Source organism: Eretmochelys imbricata, chromosome 1 (assembly GCF_965152235.1).
Source record: "Eretmochelys imbricata isolate rEreImb1 chromosome 1, rEreImb1.hap1, whole genome shotgun sequence".
Taxonomy (NCBI): Eukaryota; Metazoa; Chordata; order Testudines; family Cheloniidae; genus Eretmochelys; species Eretmochelys imbricata.
This window is the reverse complement of record NC_135572.1, coordinates 217,748,151-217,766,843: the sequence shown is the minus strand read 5'-3', so window position 1 is coordinate 217,766,843 and position 18,693 is coordinate 217,748,151. Positions and strand designations below refer to the sequence as shown.

At 42.8% G+C, this 18,693-nt stretch overlaps 1 protein-coding gene across 1 annotated transcript; it reads right to left on the bottom strand.

Annotated features, from left to right (window-relative positions):
* Positions 1-8,518: 8,518 nt before the first annotated feature.
* LOC144268044 (killer cell lectin-like receptor subfamily G member 1) lies at positions 8,519-13,334 on the bottom strand. The gene is made up of 5 exons (XM_077822632.1): positions 13,204-13,334; positions 12,700-12,798; positions 11,085-11,236; positions 10,457-10,560; positions 8,519-8,630 (listed from the first exon to the last, which is right to left on the bottom strand). The coding sequence occupies exons 1-5, from the start codon at positions 13,295-13,297 to the stop codon at positions 8,519-8,521; spliced, it is 561 nt and encodes a 186-aa protein (XP_077678758.1). The 5' UTR covers positions 13,298-13,334.
* Positions 13,335-18,693: the final 5,359 nt, after the last annotated feature.

The window sequence follows — 18,693 nt, the reverse complement described above, 5'->3', positions numbered from 1 at the left end:
CCCCTACACCCCCACCCCAGCTGTTCTGTGTGGCGTTAGGCACACCATAACACACCTAGAAGATCAGGCCCTGAAGATGAATGCCTGTCTCCCCCCGGGTTTGTGAATCACTGTGGAGCTTAGGCAAGCGATAGGTACCCAGGGACTGACAGGGAGCCAGCAGTGTGCATGCCCAAAGGCACAAATATAGGTGCCTAGGAAACTTTTATTGCAAAACTATAATTGCTGAGTGAGTTTAGGTGCCTACAGGAGTAGGCAGGGGCATTTGTGCATTGCAGTGGAGCCAAAATTTACCACATCCGTAGATTTAATATTTCATTATTGTGTTATTTACAAATTAAGAACAAATACATTAGGTAAACCCAGACCCAACAAAGTCCTTTGTGATACCCCACTGATCACCTCCTTCACAAGTTGATATTATTGTCTTTTATCTTTCCCCTTTGGTGACAGCCTTCAACAGTTTTCAGGACAAATGATTCCACTTCAAGCCAAGCTAATGTGAACTCTTTTCTCAAGTATGTTTTCTTGAGATACTATATCAAATGCTTTCAACTATATATATCCCATCTACCACCTTTTGAGTCTAATGTTGAACTTGTAGCTTTTGATTTTCATAGTAAAAATAACTAGAAATGGCATACAAATCCAGAATTTTAGATCAGACTTTTCTCTACTTTATATCTAATGCATGTTACTTCAAGGAGGAGTAGATCACTGAATTATAAACGGAGAACTATATGTCACCTGGACAGTCTCACCAGCCAGTCTTTAAACACACCATCCCTACTGCTTGTACTGAACTATAACAAAAGAAAAAAATGAAATCAAAGTTACACATCTATATAATATCTTTCATGGTAAACACTTTCACTCATTTCTTGAATTAGTAAACACAAGTGAATGTTACCTACATTTATGTTCTATTCTAATAACAATAAACCCAGAAGCATTTGGCCTGATATCTTTTTTTTTTTTTTTGGTACCTGTAGTTGTTTGGGAAGACGCAGGAGAGCTGGAAAAGACTTTTCCGTTCTGTCTGATCTGATCCTCTATATATGAATATCCAGGAAGTAAATATCTGTCCCTCTGGCTGTCCTGACAGAAGATGGAGAATGCAAGCCAAAAGAGGAAGTTTTAGTTACTTTATGATGTTCTGTCTGAAATCGCACAGGAAGTTCCATGGCTGCTAATTTGAAAAGACCTCCCGCAGTCCAAAGTGCTCAGAATAAAGGGGCTTGCCTCCTGAGTTACAGTGATGTGACTTGGCTCATTGTGTTAAATTCAAAGTTAATTTACAGCTTTTTAAAGTTAGGAAGCAACAGTATCTATGACACACACAGTAGTTAGGCCAAACAATGTGTTACATTTTGTGCTCCTAGGCTCTCAGTCTCTTGGAACAGTCTCCACTAAGGAAATACTTGAAGCCCCAGACTTCTGGATATTTAAAGTGACAGGACAGCACTAGGAAAGTGCAACAGGGAAACATCCTTCCTTGCCCCCTGGGATATAGGCTGAAGATTCAAGATTGTCTCATTTCTAACTTCTCCGACTGTCTGATCACCAGCCTCAGCACAGGTGTGCCAGCAGCCCCAGCAAAACATCGCCGTACCAGTAGGGCCAACATGAACCCCATCATCATTTTCAGGCTTCTTTGCCCAGATCATGTGACACCAGAGTCAAGGAGAATGGGAACAAAGAGAAGAGAGTCAGCCTCTGAGAAAGATCAATGGGCAGTTTCAGGGTCGTGGTGCCTAAGGCTATGTCTACACTATGAGCTGGGGTGTGAGTGTAGCCATGGTAGCATGGAGAGTGGCAACAGAGGCATGGCTGAGCCGTGTCAAGTACACATCCATCTGAAATACCAGTACGAGTCCATACCAGTGGGTATGTACTCAGCACAGCTAAGCCATCCCTCCACTGCTGCTATCCTTGCTACTGCAATGATCCTGCTTTGTATATTTGTGCTAGGTCGATGAGTGCCATTGCGAGTATGTGTATGCAAACAGGGGAATCATACCCCTACCTTGTGGAGCAGACGTAGCTTAAAAGTGACATGGAGTGAAGCAGTAACTTTGTCCTGTTATCATAGAACTTAATATGATGCAGGACTCCGGGGGGAGCGTGATGGGGTGAATTTTAGATTGGACCCATCTCTGATCTAGATCTAATGGATTTTACCCCAAGGAGGAGTAGATCACAGAATTATTAACAGAGAAATACATGTCACCTGGACTGTGTCACCAGTAAATCTTTAAATACACCATCCCTACTGCTTGTACTAAGCTATAAACAGGGAAAAGATAAAATCATGATTACATAGCTATATAATATCATAGCTCCAGGAGTTACTGCACTTCTTGTAGGGAAGGAAAAGTACCTGCTCTGCCCTAAATGAAGTGCATGAGCTGTCAGTCCTGGATGGAAGGGTATTAGCTGGGACTCTTTAGAGAGTTAAGCCTTTTAAGGGACATGTTTGGAGTATGGGAAAGACCCCTCTGTCTAGAGAGGAGCATGTTCTACCTGGATCCCTGCCTAATCAAAACTCGGCCTAAATGGCCTTACGCTAAAAGGCACACAGTACAAGAGGCTGCACCTACTCTGTCTTGGACTCAAGGGGTGTTTGTTGTAAATTAATCCCTCCAGTGGGGCTGAAATAAACCTGTTTAATACCCTACAACTGTGTCTTGCATCACTCACTATGTACCTTATTATGCACTACTATCCCATGGAGAAATTTCTCCCTGACACCGCCTTGTACCACCCTCGCTGTTAATAAACTGATGTCCTGAAAAATGGTGATGGATGATCATGGAAATTTAAACTCTAACTAATTTCACTGAAGATGCAGTTCATTGTTGGAAGGGCCTTACTCAGATGTAAATCAGGTGTAACTCCACTGAGGTAAGTGTAAATGAGAGGAGAATTAGCCCATAAATGTCTAATTCTTATTTTAATCTCAGTGAGCTAGAGGGCTTACTTCTCAGCAGTGGATTATCAAAGAATATCATAGAGTTCTGAGTTCCACGTGTTAATTTTATGTTATGTCAATGGAATATTTAATTTTATCCATTTACAATGTATTCCATTTTTAATTTCACTGTGAACCCCCATTTTTTGTTTCAAAGGAAATGGTAATTAGGAGCTGCAGAATGAATCATAGAATATCAGGGTTGGAAGGGACCTCAGGAGGTCATCTAGTCCAACCTCCTGCTCAAAGCAGGACCGATCCCCAATTAAATCATCCCAGCCAGGGCTTTGTCAAGCCTGACCTTAAAAACGTCTAAGGAAGGAGATTCCATCACCTCCCTAGGTAACGCATTCCAGTGTTTCACCACCCTCCTAGTGAAAAAGCTTTTCCTAATATCCAACCTAAATCTCCCCCACTGCAACTTGAGGCCATTACTCCTTGTTCTGTCATCTTCCACCACTGAGAACAGTCTAGAGCCATCCTCTTTGGAACCCCCTTTCAAGTAGTTGAAAGCAGCTATCAAATCCCCCCTCATTCTTCTCTTCCGTAGACTAAACATCCCCAGTTCCCTCAGCCTCTCCTCATAAGTCATGTGTTCCAGTCCCCTAATCATTTTTGTTGCCCTCTGCTGGACTCTTTCCAATTTTTCCACATCCTTCTTGTAGTGTGGGGCCCAAAACTGGACACAGTACTCCAGATGAGGCCTCACAAATGCTGAATAGAGGGGAATGATTACTTCCCTCGATCTGCTGGCAATGCTCCTACTTATGCAGCCCAAAATGCCATTAGCCTTCTTGGCAACAAGGGCACACTGTTGACTCATATCCAGCTTCTGGTCCACTGTAACCCTTAGGTCCTTTTCTGCAGAACTGCTGCCGAGCCATTTGGTCCCTAGTCTGTAGCGGTACATGGGATTCTTCCATCCTAAGTACAGGACTCTGCACTTGTCCTTGTTGAACCTCATCAGATTTCTTTTGGCCCAATCCCCTAATTTGTCTAGGTCCCTCTGTATCCTATCCCTGCCCTCCAGCGTATCTACCACTCCTCCCAGTTTAGTATCATCCACAAATTTGCTGAGAGTGCAATCCACACCATCCTCCAGATCATTTATGAAGATATTGAACAAAACCGGTCCCAGGACCGACCCCTGGGGCACTCCACTTGACACCGGCTGCCAACTAGACATGGAGCCATTGATCACTACCCGTTGAGCCCGACAATCTAGCCAACTTTCTACCCACCTCATAGTGCATTCATCCAGCCCATACTTCTTTAACTTGCTGGCAAGAATACTGTGGGAGACAGTGTCAAAAGCTTTGCTAAAGTCAAGGAACAACACGTCCACTGCTTTCCCTTCATCCACAGAACCAGTTATCTCGTCATAGAAGGCAATTAGATTAGTCAGGCATGACTTGCCCTTGGTGAATCCATGCTGACTGTTCCTGATCACTTTCCTCTCCTCTAAGTGCTTCAGAATTGATTCCTTGAGGACCTGCTCCATGATTTTTCCAGGGACTGAGGTGAGGCTGACTGGCCTGTAGTTCCCAGGATCCTCCTTCTTCCCTTTTTTAAAGATGGGCACTACATTAGCCAATGGCCTCCCCTGTCCCATTCATTGTTTTATAAACCTCTATTACAACTCGTCTGTGACGCTGCACTCCATAATGCTTTATAGAAATACGCTTATGAGTGTAAATATGACATAACTGGAATATGCTTTATGCAAAAGGTCTCTTGTAAGGTATCATTACAAAGTTTATAATCTACTGAGTATGGTCATCTTATTTGTATGAATGTATCATTCTTGTATCTGAAACTAGGAATAGGAAATATAACTCTGAGGTCCTATTGTAATTATGCAAAGTGTGGGCCATTAATGGTGGCTTGGAATCTTGATGGTTCCCATTAACCAGGACAATTGGTTGTAATGGCTCTGTTTACTTGTAAGTCTTCCTGTATACCGGTGTGCTGACAAATCGGTAATGAAGTCTTACAGTGACATGTGATCATGTCACCTGAACTGGAATCCATCTTTAACCTGGTGCTTTTCCATTTAGAAGGAGGGGTGCTAACCCAGATTGGGACAAAGGATTCCCGCCTTGTGCCTAAGGTATATAAGGGGGTCGAACAGAACAAAGAAGTTCCAGTCATGAGAAATCCCCTAGTTACCACCTGAGCTGGAGCTAACAAGAACTGTACCAGGGGAAAGGATTGGGCCCAGACTAGGAAGGAGTCTAGTCTGTGAAAAGAAAAGGAGTACTAGTGGCACCTTAGAGACTAACCAGTTTATTTGAGCATAAGCTTTCGTGAGCTACAGCTCACTCCATCGAATGCATCCAATGAAGTGAGCTGTAGCTCACGAAAGCTTATGCTCAAATAAATTGGTTAGTCTCTAAGGTGCCACTAGTACTCCTTTTCTTTTTGCAAATATAGACTAACACAGCTGCTACTCTGTAGTCTGTGAAAGAAGCTTATTGGAACATCTCTGAGGGTGATATTTTATATGTAATCAGTTTCTTAATGTGTTAGGCTTAGATTTGCGTGTTTTATTTTATTTTGCTTGGTAACATACTTTGTTCTGTCTGTTATTACTTGAAAACACTTAAATCCTACTTTTTATACTTAATAAAATCACTTTTTTTATTAATTAACCCAGAGTAAGTGATTAATACCTGGGGGAGCAAACAGCTGTGCATATCATAGAATCATAGAATATCAGGGTTGGAAGGGACCTCAGGAGGTCATCTCGTCCAACCCCCTGCTCAAAGCAGGACCAATCCACAACTAAATCATCCCAGCCAGGGCTTTGTCAAGCCTGACCTTAAAAACTTCCAAGGAAGGAGATTCCACCACCTCCCTAGGCAATGCATTCCAGTGTTTCACCACCCTCCTAGTAAAAAAGTTTTTCCTAATATCCAACCTAAACCTCCCCCACTGCAACTTGAGACCATTACTCCTTGTCCTGTCCTCTTCTACCACTGAGAATAGTCTAGAACCATCCTCTCTGGAACCCCCTTTCAGGTAGCTGAAAGCAGCTATCAAATCCCCCCTCATTCTTCTCTTCTGCAGACTAAACAATCCCAGTTCCCTCAGCCTCTCCTCATAAGTCATGTGTTCCAGACCCCTAATCATTTTTGTTGCCCTTCGCTGGACTCTCTCCAATTTATCCACATCCTTCTTGTAGTGTGGGACAAAACTGGACACAGTACTCCAGATGAGGCCTCACCAATGCCGAATAGAGGGGGACGATCACGTCCCTCGATCTGCTCGCTATGCCCCTACTCATACAACCCAAAATGCCATTGGCCTTCTTGGCAACAAGGGCACACTGCTGACTCATATCCAGCTTCTTGTCCACTGTCACCCCTAGGTCCTTTTCCGCAGAAAATATCTCTCTGTCAGTGTTATAGAGGGTGGACAATGTATGAGTTTACCCCTGTGACAAAGCTCTGTCCTTGCCGCTGTAGGTCCCGTGTTTCCTGGGGGATTTCGCTAGCCTCAGAGGGTCACTGTGACCCTCTAGAGACAAGGGTCAGAGTCTACTGAGCCATTTTCATCATAAGCCAGTGAGGGAGGTGAGGAGAAGTTATCCTTCCTTGCACAGTCTCTGTTGTCTCCCAGTCTCAGTGATTAATCAGGGGGCAAAGGGGGTGGGGAGGGAGTCTGGGCTCACCCTCTACTCCGGGCTCCAGCCCAGGGACCGTAATAGTATCAGCTATGGTAGCTGACCTTTTAGAAACATGACATGTACAATTCCCTGGGCTACTTCCCCCACAGCAGCCCTCACTTCCTCAAGCTCCACTTCACCCTTACCTCAGGGCCTCCTTCCTTGTGCCTGATATGGTGTGTACTACTCAGTCTCTCCAACAGCGCAACTTCCTCCCACAGCTCCTGACATGCACACCCACCTGACTAACTGGGAGGCTTTTAACTAGTTTCAGCCAGCCCCTGATTGGCTTCAGGTATTCCAGTCAACCTAGCATTCTCCCTGCCTTCTGGAAAGTTCTTAATTGGCCCCAGGTGTCTTAATTGACCTGGAGCAGCTGCCATTTCACTTATCCTGGTATCAGGAATTTGTTTAGCCTGGAGCTAATATATCTATCTCCCACTACTTTTCTATAGCCATCTGGCCTTACCCGATCACACCCCATATAAGCTTTATACAGAGTTAAATGGATTTATTTGGGGTTTGGATCCCATTGGGAGCTGGATGTCTGGGTGCTGGACACAGGAGCACTTGCTGAGCTGTTTTCAGTTTAGTCTGCAGCTTTGGGGGCATAGTTCAGACCCTGGGTCTATGTTGCAGCAAGCTTGAGTGTCTGGCTCAACAAGACAGGGTTCTGGAGTCCCAAAAGGGCAGCGAAAATGGGCTCAGAGGTAGTCTCAGCACATCAGGTGACAGTCCCTAGGCAGTCATTTCCCATTTTGTACGTGTGCATCTCCCATGTTGTATGTAGAGTGGATCCACATGAAAAGTTTCTTCTATTTTTAAATATGCTACTGGTTTGAGTGACCATATTTCCAAATGGAAGACTCTTTTAAAGTGTGATCTCTGTACTTAACATAGAATCATAGAAGATTAGGGTTGGAAGAGACCTCAGGAGGTCATCTAGTCCAACCCCCTGCTCAAAGCAGGACCAACCCCAACTAAATCATCCCAGCCAATGCTTTGTCAAGCTGGGCCTTAAAAACCTCTAAGGATGGAGATTCCACCACCTCCCTAGGTAACCCATTCCAGTGCTTCACCACCCTCCTAGTGAAATAGTTTTTCTTAATATCCAACCTAGACCTCCCCCACTGCCACTTGAGACCATTGCTCCTTGTTCTGTCATCTGCCACCACTGAGAACAGCCGAGCTCCATCCTCTTTGGAACCTCCCTTCAGGTAGCTGACAGCTGCTATCAAATCCCTCCTCACTCTTCTCCTCTGCAGACTAAATAAGCCCAGTTCCCTTAGCCTCTCCTCATACATCTTGTGCCCCAGACCCCTAATCATTTTCATTGCCCTCTGCTGGACTCTCTCCAATTTGTCCACATCCTTTCTGCAGTTGGGGCCCCAAAAGTGGGTGCAATACTCCAGATGTGGCCTCACCATACCTTTAAAGAACACCTTTAAACTATTTTCCCCAACAGGTATTTTTAGTCTGACCATTCTTATTCTCATATCTGAATATTTTTTCTGTGATTGAATGAAATGTAATAAAGTAAAAAATATCATAAAATCAGCTTTTACTTTTTTTCTATTTCCAGTAGTCTTACAATACAATCATGTTAAAGAGCAGGAATACAAACATCAGCAACATTTTCCTTTATGAGGAATTTGCCTTCTTGTACACCAAAGCTATGCTGCTCTTCCTAGGGGCTCAGGTACAATTCCATTCAGATACCTATATGATTTCTGGAATCATGGCAATCCCAGCTAATAACCCCTATGAAGTACCAGCAGATTTTTTCTAACTGCGAAGAAGCTTTAGCGGTGTCCTTGCTGGGTGATCAGGATCCTGCAAGCATGAACAATGGACATTTTCTAGGAAAGTGTAGCAGGAGATTACTTCTGGTCTTTCTCACATATCCATGGTGAGGGAATTTCACAGCTGGAAGCCTGGAGAGAACCACTAAACAGGACGACACAGCGCTGCACAGGGCTGTTAGAGATTACCCTGAAAAATAAATGCATAGAACACACACACACCACACACACACACACACACACACACACGAGAATTAGCAAGAGATTCTCTGACAAAATAGGAGGAAGAAAAACTCAGCGGTAACAGAGAAGCAGCTCCATGGCATGTGACAGGGGTGACTGAATCTGAAGTGGACAGTCAGACAATGGATAAATAGTGCAAACTTCCACTGACTCCATTAACACTGTAACACCTTGCCTTAGACACAGATCATCATGTCAAATTTGGCAGTGTATATTTACTTGGTTTTCACAGACAGCCAGTTTAGGAGACTGGTATAAAAGTGGCAATACTGGAGGCCACCTCCTCAGGGGGAGATTATCTCAGTACTCGAGAAAATAAAGTGGGTAAAGCCAGCATAAACAGAGGCAGAACTAAAGGGTTCATGGTGTAGTGGCCAATGCAGTGTGCTGGGATCCTGAGCCCTGAACTGTGACTCCACCGACTGTGTGAATTTAGGCAAGCCATTTATCTTGCATGTCCATCAATTTCCCACCAATAAAATTCATAATAATACTAACCTACCAACAAGGTGATTTGCAGCTACATTAACTAATGTTTGTAAAGTGTTTGGATATCTTCAAAAGGAACATGCTAGAGAAGTGTTATATCATCATCATCATCATCATCAAAACCATTGGTCAAAATCCTGGAGTCCTTAATCACTTTTTAACCCTGTGTTTATTCTGGCTAACTTTTCTGTGATTTTAATGGGACCATTGTGTGTATGAGGACTGATTATTGTTTTGAAAACTGGCCCTACAAATTTACCCTAACTGGGAGCTCAACTGTAAAAATATGTGAAATGTATTTCTGGAAATGTATTTATGAGATGTGACAATAATGTTTTGTAACAAATGTTGAAGGGGAAAGGTGTGATAGACAGGGAGATAGAAAGACTGAATTAGTGTCAACAAAAAGGCCTACTAATATGCTTCAAAGACTAAGCTGAAATCATGCTTGATGAAAACAGAGTATGTGCAACCAGAAATTAATAAACCAATATTGGTGTATCAGAAACTAGGTCTAACTGGTGAACTAAATAATGTGGGGATGGGATAATTACACCCACCATTCCCTTTGTGGTTCCTTAAAGAAAAAAAGACTTTGGGGAGAAAAGATGGTGGCTGCTAGAGCAAGCTTCACCATCCTGGCTGCCACCCCCACAGTTTTCTGGGACCCCAGGCCTTGATGATATTCATCCTGAGAAATGTCCTGACCAAAAAGGGCCAGAGAGAGGGCTCCAGATGTCATCGCCACCCCTACGAGCTCCAGCTGAATCCCAAAAAACACCTGGGATGAAACGGGATTGAACTTTAACAGCAGCAGCAATCTCAACTAATTTCTTTTCTTTTCCCCAAAAGGCCAGTTACTATAATCTTTGATACCCTCTAAGACTGTCAGACAAGGAGAGGTCTCCTTCTAAACTCTCTCCAGCTAAAGAGAAAGGGAAGAAGGCATGTTGTTAAAAATAAAAGCCATACTTAATACTTTACATTTCAAATGCTTTATGTTTTTTCCTCTTTTTTGTGTCTTTAATAAAAGGTTTAAAGGATTTTTAATGGTGTATTTACCATGATAATAAGCAGGATCAGGTCTTTGTACACCAAAGACCCAATCTTGTTCAACACTGTTTAAAATTGGTTAGTGATTTGGTTTTGGTAATATGTTTGGCATATATATTCTATCTAAATTAATACAACACTAAACACTAAGGAACTCAAGACTTAACCCATTTTTTAAACCACAAAATCCCCACCACCATCACCAATATTAATAACTAATATCAAACTGACTTCATATCACTGACTCCTGAGCCATCTTCCCAGGCCCACCCAGAGCCAGTGCTGTTCCTCAATCCAATCCAGTGGGCTTCTGTGTGGAACACCGCAAACAGGTCCTAGAATAGTTTTCAGAGGGACAGAAGAGACAAGGAATCTAAACAGGAGCAGCCTGAAGATTCAAATTCTGAAGGGCAAACAGAGCAATCTAATGCCAGGGAGAGAAATAGTACATTTTCAAACATCCCTTCTATTTGGATGAGCCCTGTGAGACAGATAATTTCAGCCTCTTTGATAGTCCAGTGAATTCTGGGGCTTGTGGGATAGACCAGTGAAGAACTGGGAATTTGGAGATAGGTTGTAACCCCTCTTGTGGTGGAAATAAGAGAAGTCCTCACATCTGCAGGATGCATGAGGATCACAGCTGTTTCCCAACACCCTGTTGTTGTTCTTTACACATCTGTCAATGTTACAAATGAAAGGGGCTAACCACTACTGTGCCAGATATAGATTTTCCCATAATCCTATAGATCTCCAGGACAGATGTCCATTTTCCCATAACCATAAAGGGCTCAGAATCTTCACAACTGCCAATGGTATTGCTGCACTGTCAGGTCACAAATCAAAGTGCACAGGAATTTACCATCTCCTGGGCGTCACTGATCACCAGTAGATGTGATCCCTTTGCAGAACAGGATTCCTGGCTTGAATGCCAATCCTTTTTTGTCCTGGAGAAAAAGTAACAGCTGTGTCTGTAAGCCACCCACTGATCAGGGCAGCCTGGAGAGCAGTGACCTGTAAAGGGATCATAAATGTACCTTATACTTTACTTTTTTCACCCTAGAGGGTTGCAAAGTGTGCTGTAGATTAAATAAAGAGAATGTTCCCTCACTCACTGTAACATGGCTAGTCCTTCGAACACCAAGGAATCTTGTGGCCTCTGTAAGACCACTTATCTCTCTGCAGTCATATTCCCTAAAGAACTATTTAAAATGCTCCCATCCTCCGCACTGGAATAAGTGACAGGAGAGGCTGGTGGTCCCCTCAGGATTCTGGGAGAGGATGCTTGTTCATTTTGTTCATTTCCTTCTAATCCAATGTATGCTCTTTCTTCTCTTCAGTGGTCCATTTATGACCCATCCAACTGCCTTTCAGTGCTAGGGTGCAGCCAAAATCATGCTGGTTTATGGGTCAGCTCTACTGCCAGGAAGTCTCCCATTTGCTGTACAGCCTCGGGCAATGTGGACAGCTGGTGCCAGTGCACCCACATCTCCACCTTCACTGGGAAACTTCTGAAATCGGCTCCAGTACCAGTACACTAAATTGATTCCACAGCCGTCTGAGCCTCAGCCTTGCACCGATCTAACACTTGCTGGACAAAGGCATGTGGCTGCGCTCCCAAGGAGTGCGGCTCATTCCACAATCTTTACCAATACTTTTCTGCAGTGACCCCCATCTCTCCACAACAGCAGCCTGTTCAGCCTTTCATCTGCAGTAACATCCTAGGCCCACTGCACAGTTTGCTTCTCTCCTATCAAAAAAGGAACCAATCTAATCTCTCAAGATTCCTTCTCACTGGGCTACAGTAACCACTAGCTCAAAAATAACCAGGTGGATAATCTTCCAATCCCATTTGGGGAAAGGAAGTGCAAGGATCTACTGGCAGACTGGTCGGTGCAGCCTAGTTAACCTCTTCTGTGACTTTGAAGTAGATGCTCCTGGAACTGTTGCTGCTGCTCCTGTTGATCTTCATAAATCACAGCAAAGCTCAACCTGGGCTTGCTTCTGTCTCACTGGCCACTTCTGGGCCTTTTCCCTGTTTCACCTTATTCCAGACAGCGTTCAAATCCCACTCTGGACATGACGTGCAAATGGATGGGCACCCAACCAAGCAAAGGCACCTTGTGTCAATGTCCAGACTTGCAGCCACCCTGACTGGGAGCTTTCACAGGCAATGGGAGCAGCTGTTTGTACATTCCCCATCTGATGTGCTCTGCCCCTCCCTTGTGCACTCCTTCCTGGGCCAGGGAAAACTAGGACAAAATGTGCATTCAGAGATTTCAGGAAAAGAGATAAGGAAATGGTTATGTGAAATTATTTCTCATTGTTCAGAGCAGATCCCTTGGGCCAGATACTGCTCTGAGTCACAACTGTAAATCTAGAATAACCCCCTTATTTTCAGTGGTGTCAGTCTGTATTTAGACCAGTGACATTAATATCAGATTTTGGCCCTTGGTGTCTTTTCTGAAAATACTTACCTTTGGTAGCCAAGGCCACTGCTGCTCCCAGTGATACCAAGCAGAGGATCCCCAGAATCACTGCAATGATCCGCCAGGGAGGAGCTGGAACTGATGGGTCTGACAGGAAGAGAATGAACATAAAGATGGTCAGAGTGAGTCCCTGTCCTGAGAATCTGGGGTCTGACTATAGTTTGGGCAGCACCTGGACCCCAAACCTACCCACCAGATCAGGTTTGAAAGCCAGCTCCAAACTAACTGTCCTTGCATGTTGCTTGAGCAGTTGGGTACATTTCATGACTGCCAGAGCTGAGAGTCCTATTTTCAGACCTCAGTGACTGTCACCCTTATTTGCTCCTAGATGTTTTATCTTCTAAGTGGCATGGCACTGGGTAGCATAACAGAGGAACATTCTTACTTTATAATTCAAAAAAGTCGAATGTCAGTTTCCAGGGGTGGAGGAGTAGAGGTCTGACTATAGACATTAAACAGAAAATATGTTAGCAGCATGTTAACATACAATACCTTTGCTCCCAGAGTTCCTAGGTCTTTGACTCCTCTGCTGCTCAGAAGGAGCGTGAAGTTTCAGTTCTGTGTAAGTCACTTCCTGCTCACTCATTCCTGGAGGACTGTAAGTGTGGAAACTGTAGACTCTGCTTTAGTGGATGATGGTGGATAATATGCAGTGTAGTTGCAGATGCTTCTGTTCCAGGATATTAGAGAAACAAGGTGGGCGAGGTAATATCTTTGACTGGACCAACTCCCATTGGTGCGAGACACAAGCTTTCGAGCTACACAGAGCTCTTCTTTGAGATGACATTTAATGAACAACTAATGGATCTATGAGACATAAATCACAACAGGTAACAAATCTCAAGACATTGCAATGATTGGTTTAAATAACTACATTACAATAATCTCTATCAGGAGGAACAGAAATGCGAGAGGAAATGGCGTAATGTAGGACATCAGTGCAGCACATGCATCTTATCTTTTTTTTCTGTTATCTGCCCTCTATTTAAACATGAACAATTAAAATATATTTTGGCTACCTCTGAGCCTCACAGAAACTGATGTTAAAATGGAACAACCTAAACCCCCTTTAATATTTTATACAGTGGTTCAGATTGCAAACTTTTCAGGGCTGGGACTGTCTCTCACTATGTTTTCGTACATTATCTAGTACAATGCTTCCCTGATCTTGGTCGGAGCCTCTAGGCTGTACTTTCATACAAATAATAAATAATCATAGTAATTCTATATACAGTATTTTGTTCTCCAAAGTGCCACCCATCTACAGAGAAATGAGGGGCTATCGTTACTAGATAGATTCAGGTTATAAGAGGCTTGGAGGAGACAGTCAAAAGGATACAGGATAAAAAAAATTGAGGCTGGAAAAAAACATTCCCATGCGTCCTCTTAAAAATGGACTTGAAAAATCCTACTCTTGGGAGCAATTCAATAGTCCGAGGGATATGTGTAAGTGTGAAAGGGACAATGGACAGGATGGCCTTGTCATTCAAGGTCTTTTCTGCCTTTGATTTTTAGGTTTCATTAACGCTATTTGATAATAAGAAATCATGGAAAGGGATCACCTGTATTCACTACTGCCAACAGATATTGACTAATATGTAGAAAAGTAATATTCAGCTCCAACTGTCTGTAGCACTTCGAACAAGAGTTTATGGTTGTGGTAGCAATATTATTTTTAGTTCTGTATTCTTTTATCCTTTGCGTAATGTGTGTTCATTTTCATTAGTACAAACCAAGGCATTATTCCTAGATCCATTTAGTACCAGTACAGGACTGTTCTGCACACTGTTGGTTTCCTCCTGCAATTTGCTGAGCAACTTCTTTAAATTGCTGAGTATCTATGACATTAATAGGATCTGAGGGTGCTCAGCCTCTTGCTGTATCAGACCCTTTATCACTTGTCCTTTCCATTTTTAAATAATTTAAGTGATTGCATTCTCACCAGTTCCTTTGGGAAGCTATTGAATAGTCACTCACTGTTGTAAAATGTTTGTAGTGTCTAATGCAAATTTTTCTTAATTCTATACCATTATATCTATACAAATTATATTCTGGATTATCCAGAACAATCTCTTTCTCTATCCTTTGTGTTTACATCTCCCAATATTTGTAGACTGTTTCATGCTCTCCAAAATCTCTTATTTTGACATTAGTTAGCAACCATAGCCTATACCTACTCCCTTCTTTTTAGCTTCCCTCATACTTCATTAATGAATCGATCTTGCCCTTAATCACTATTTTTATTCCTCCTCTGAATATCCTCATATTTTAGTATATCCTACATGTTTTTCATATGGAGATGCCCAGAACAGAATGCAGAATTCTAGATATGGCATCCTGCTCTGTGACAAGCTATTTCTGCTTAAACAAATCTAAATTAGCTATTGTCTGCTATACTATTCTGTCCATTTTTACCCTATATTAGAATTGCTGATCTCCAAAATGTCTTTTGTACTATTAAATCTCATTGTTTTAGAATATTTTCACCCAGATTCATTTTGTCCGGCTTGGTTCTCACCTTATTTCCTGTCAATGTTTCTAAATTCTCTAGGTTGCAGAGTCCTTCATGATGTTCCCAACACTTTCCCATGTCAATATTGTGTTATTCACTCATTTTTACAGATCATGAATAAATACATAAGTAAACCCAGACACGATAGAGTTCTCTGGGGTACTCAACTAGACACCATCTTCACAAACAAGTTCATATGGTTCATTTAACTTCTCCCTTCGTTTACAACTGTGACAAAGGCTGGGGAACAGCAGCTGTACCAGCATTCTGATCACTGGAGCACCAATTAAATCACCCCAGAGTAAACCCGAGGGGCAAAGCTTGTGGATGGAATGGAGAGAGCTACAAGGCTAATTAAGCCAATTAGCCCTGAAAGTAGAAAGGCACAGGGAGAAAGTACTTGAGGGGAAGAAATAGACTGGTAGGCTTTTCAGAGTCAGAGCCAGGAGCAATGTCTCAGGGGGAAGATAACTTCTGTGTCCTTAAGGTTAGTAAGCGATTGTAAATACAGAACTGCGCGTCCGTAAAGGTGGTGGGAAAGAACAGTGTAAATTAATTACCCAAGGTGTTTTGACCAGAAGACGGTCTCCAAGTTAGAAAAGAGACAGGTGTGGGACCATGCCCTGTCACAACAGCCTTCAAAACAAATCACTTCATCTATAATGTAAACTGTTCTCTCAAACATATTTTCTTGAGAGCCTATAACAAATGTTTCCTGTTATCCCTATATACTGAATCTACCAATTTCTTTGTGAGATGCTGAACTACTAGAGTTTGCCTTTAAAGGTAAAATAACTGGAGATGGGGCCATATGATTTCTCTAAAGTTCAACGTTGTTGAGACCCAGGAATTTAGATCAGACATCTCTATAGCTAATGCATGTTACCCCAAGGAGGAGTAGGGCATAGAACTATAAACAGAAAACTACACATCATCTGGACTGTCTCACAAGTAAATCTTTAAATATACCATCCATACCACTTTTCCTAACCTATAAACACAGAAAAATAAAATCAAAGTTATACCGCTATATAGTAATTTTCATGGTAAGCACTCTCATTTCTTGAATAAGAAAACACAAATACATTGTGCATACATTAATGTTCTTCTCTAATATTAAAAGCCCCAGAAGCATTTGGCCACAATACCTTTATTTGTACCTGTAGTTTTTTGGGAAGAGGCAGGAGAGCTGAAATGCACTTTTCTGTGCTGTGTCTGATCAGGTCCTTTATATGTCAATCCCCAGGGAGAAAATATCTGTTCCTTTGGCTGTCCTGACAGAAGATGGAGAGCCCAAGCCAAAAGAGGAAGGTTTAGTTTCTTTATGATGTTACATGTGAAACTGCACAGGAAGTTCATTGGCTGCTAATTTCAGAAGACCTCCCCCAGGCCAAAAGGTTCAGAATAAAGGGGCTTTCATCTTTGAGCTACAGTGATGCTGACGAGGCCTTCAAAGTTTAGTCACAGCTATTTAAATGTTGAAGTTAATAAGCAACGGTATCAATGACATGCCCAGTAGTCAGGCTAAAGAGTTTGTAACACTTTCTTTTCATAGGACCTTAGTCTCTTGGAACAGGATGTCTAAGGGAAGTACTTGAAGTTGCAGAGTTTTGGACATTTAAAATGGCAGCATGGCACTAGGAAAGTGCTACAGGGAAACATCCTGCATTGGCCCCCAGGAAATGAGCAGGGGGATCTAAGACTATATCATTTCTAACTTCTCTGACTGTCTGATCACCTGACTCAGCACTAGCAGCTTCATTTCCACTGACAAGAGTGCCAGCAGGTTGAGCAAAACAAAGACATCAGTATTGCCAACCCCATCATCTTGATTCCTTTTCTGCCCAGATGGTGCAGTGCCAGAGTCAAGGAGACTGGAAACAGAGAGTCAGTCTCTGAGACAGATTAATGGGTCATAGTGCTTAAAAGTGACATGGGGTGAATCAGGAACCTTGCCCTCTTACCATAGAGGCTAAAATGATGTAGGATTCTGAGGGAGTGAGGTGGGGTGAATATGCCCTCTGTGTCCTCAGCAATGAGAGGAAGGAGTTACTGTTCTTCCTTGTCGGGAAGGAAAAAGTACCAGCCCTGCCCTAAAGGGAGTGTACAAGCTGTCAGTCCTGGATGGAGAAATAAGAGCTGGGTCTCTTTAGGAAATGTTTGGAGTGTGGATTTCCTGACAACCTGTTGTTTCTGTTTATATGTCTGCGAATTTTACAAGTGAAAGGGCTAACCACTGTTGTGCCATGTGTAGATTTTCCCATAATCCTATTTCCCTGTTACCCTACGGGGTTCAGAACCTTCTCATCTGCCAATGGTTTTGTTGCAATGTCAGGGCACAGTTCAAAATGCACAGGCATTTATCATTTCCTGGGCAGCACTGATCACCAGTAGATGTGATCCATCTGCAGAGTCCAGGGAGAAGCACACTCTGCCTGGACACCTATCTAAGAAAAGCTTTATCTAGAGGGCCTCATGCTAAAAGACAGACAGTATAACAGGCTGCACCTACTCTGTCTTTGTCTCAGTGGGTGTTTGTTGTAAATTAATAATTCCAGTGGGTCTGAAATAGAACTTTGGTTAATATCTACAGCTGTGTCTTGCTTCATCCCACAATGTACCTTATTATGCACTACTGTTCCATGGAGAAGTGCTTTCCTGACACTGCCTTCCACACCTCAGCTTTAGGCGTGTCCTTACTAGGCAGTCAGGATCCCGCAAGCATGAACAATGGACATTTTCTGGGAAAGCGCAGCAGGAGATTCCTTCAGATCTCTCTCACAGATCCATGGGGCAAGAACTTCACAGCTGGAGGCCTGGAGAGCACCACTGAACAGGACTCCATAGTGCTGGTAGAGATTACACTGCAAAAGACATGAACAGGGCATACACAGAATGGGGAATTAATGAGATTCTCTGCCAAAATAGGATGAAGAAAAACTCAGAATTGGGGGCAGTAAGAGAGAAACAGCTCCATGGCATATGGCAGAGGTACTGAACCAGATATGGACAGTGAGACAATGGATAAATGATGTAAAATTCCAATTAAGCCATTAACACTGTCACAGTTTGCCCTAGACAGATTACCACGTTAAATTTGGCAACACTTGTTTACTTGCTTTCTCCAGAGAGCCATTTTGGGGGACTGCAATACAAGTGGCATCACTAGAGGCCTCTTACTCAGGGGGAGACGGTCTTTTTAATTATTAGAGAAAATAAAATGGTTAAAGCCAGAATAGGCAAAGGCAAAATTACAGAGGGTGCATGGTCTAATGGTCAGTGCATTGTACCGGGATCCTGAGATCTAAACTGTAGTCCTGGCTCTAACAGTGTGTGACTTTAAGTTTTACCTTGTCTCTCCCTCAATTCCCCACCTATAATGTAAGAATCATAATAATATTGACTTTCCAACAAAGTGATTTGCAACTTCATTAACTAATGTTTGTAACGTATTTTGATAACTTCAGATG

Excerpts from the sequence above, each read along its gene's own strand:
- LOC144268044 (XM_077822632.1), bottom strand. The coding sequence starts at position 13,297 with ATGAGTGAGCAGGAAGTGACTTACACAGAACTGAAACTTCACGCTCCT. Across the intron at positions 12,799-13,203 it reads TAGGAACTCTGGGAGCAAAG|ACCCATCAGTTCCAGCTCCT; the intron begins GTATTGTATGTT and ends TCTTCCTGTCAG. Across the intron at positions 11,237-12,699 it reads AGTGGCCTTGGCTACCAAAG|GTCACTGCTCTCCAGGCTGC; the intron begins GTAAGTATTTTC and ends ATCCCTTTACAG.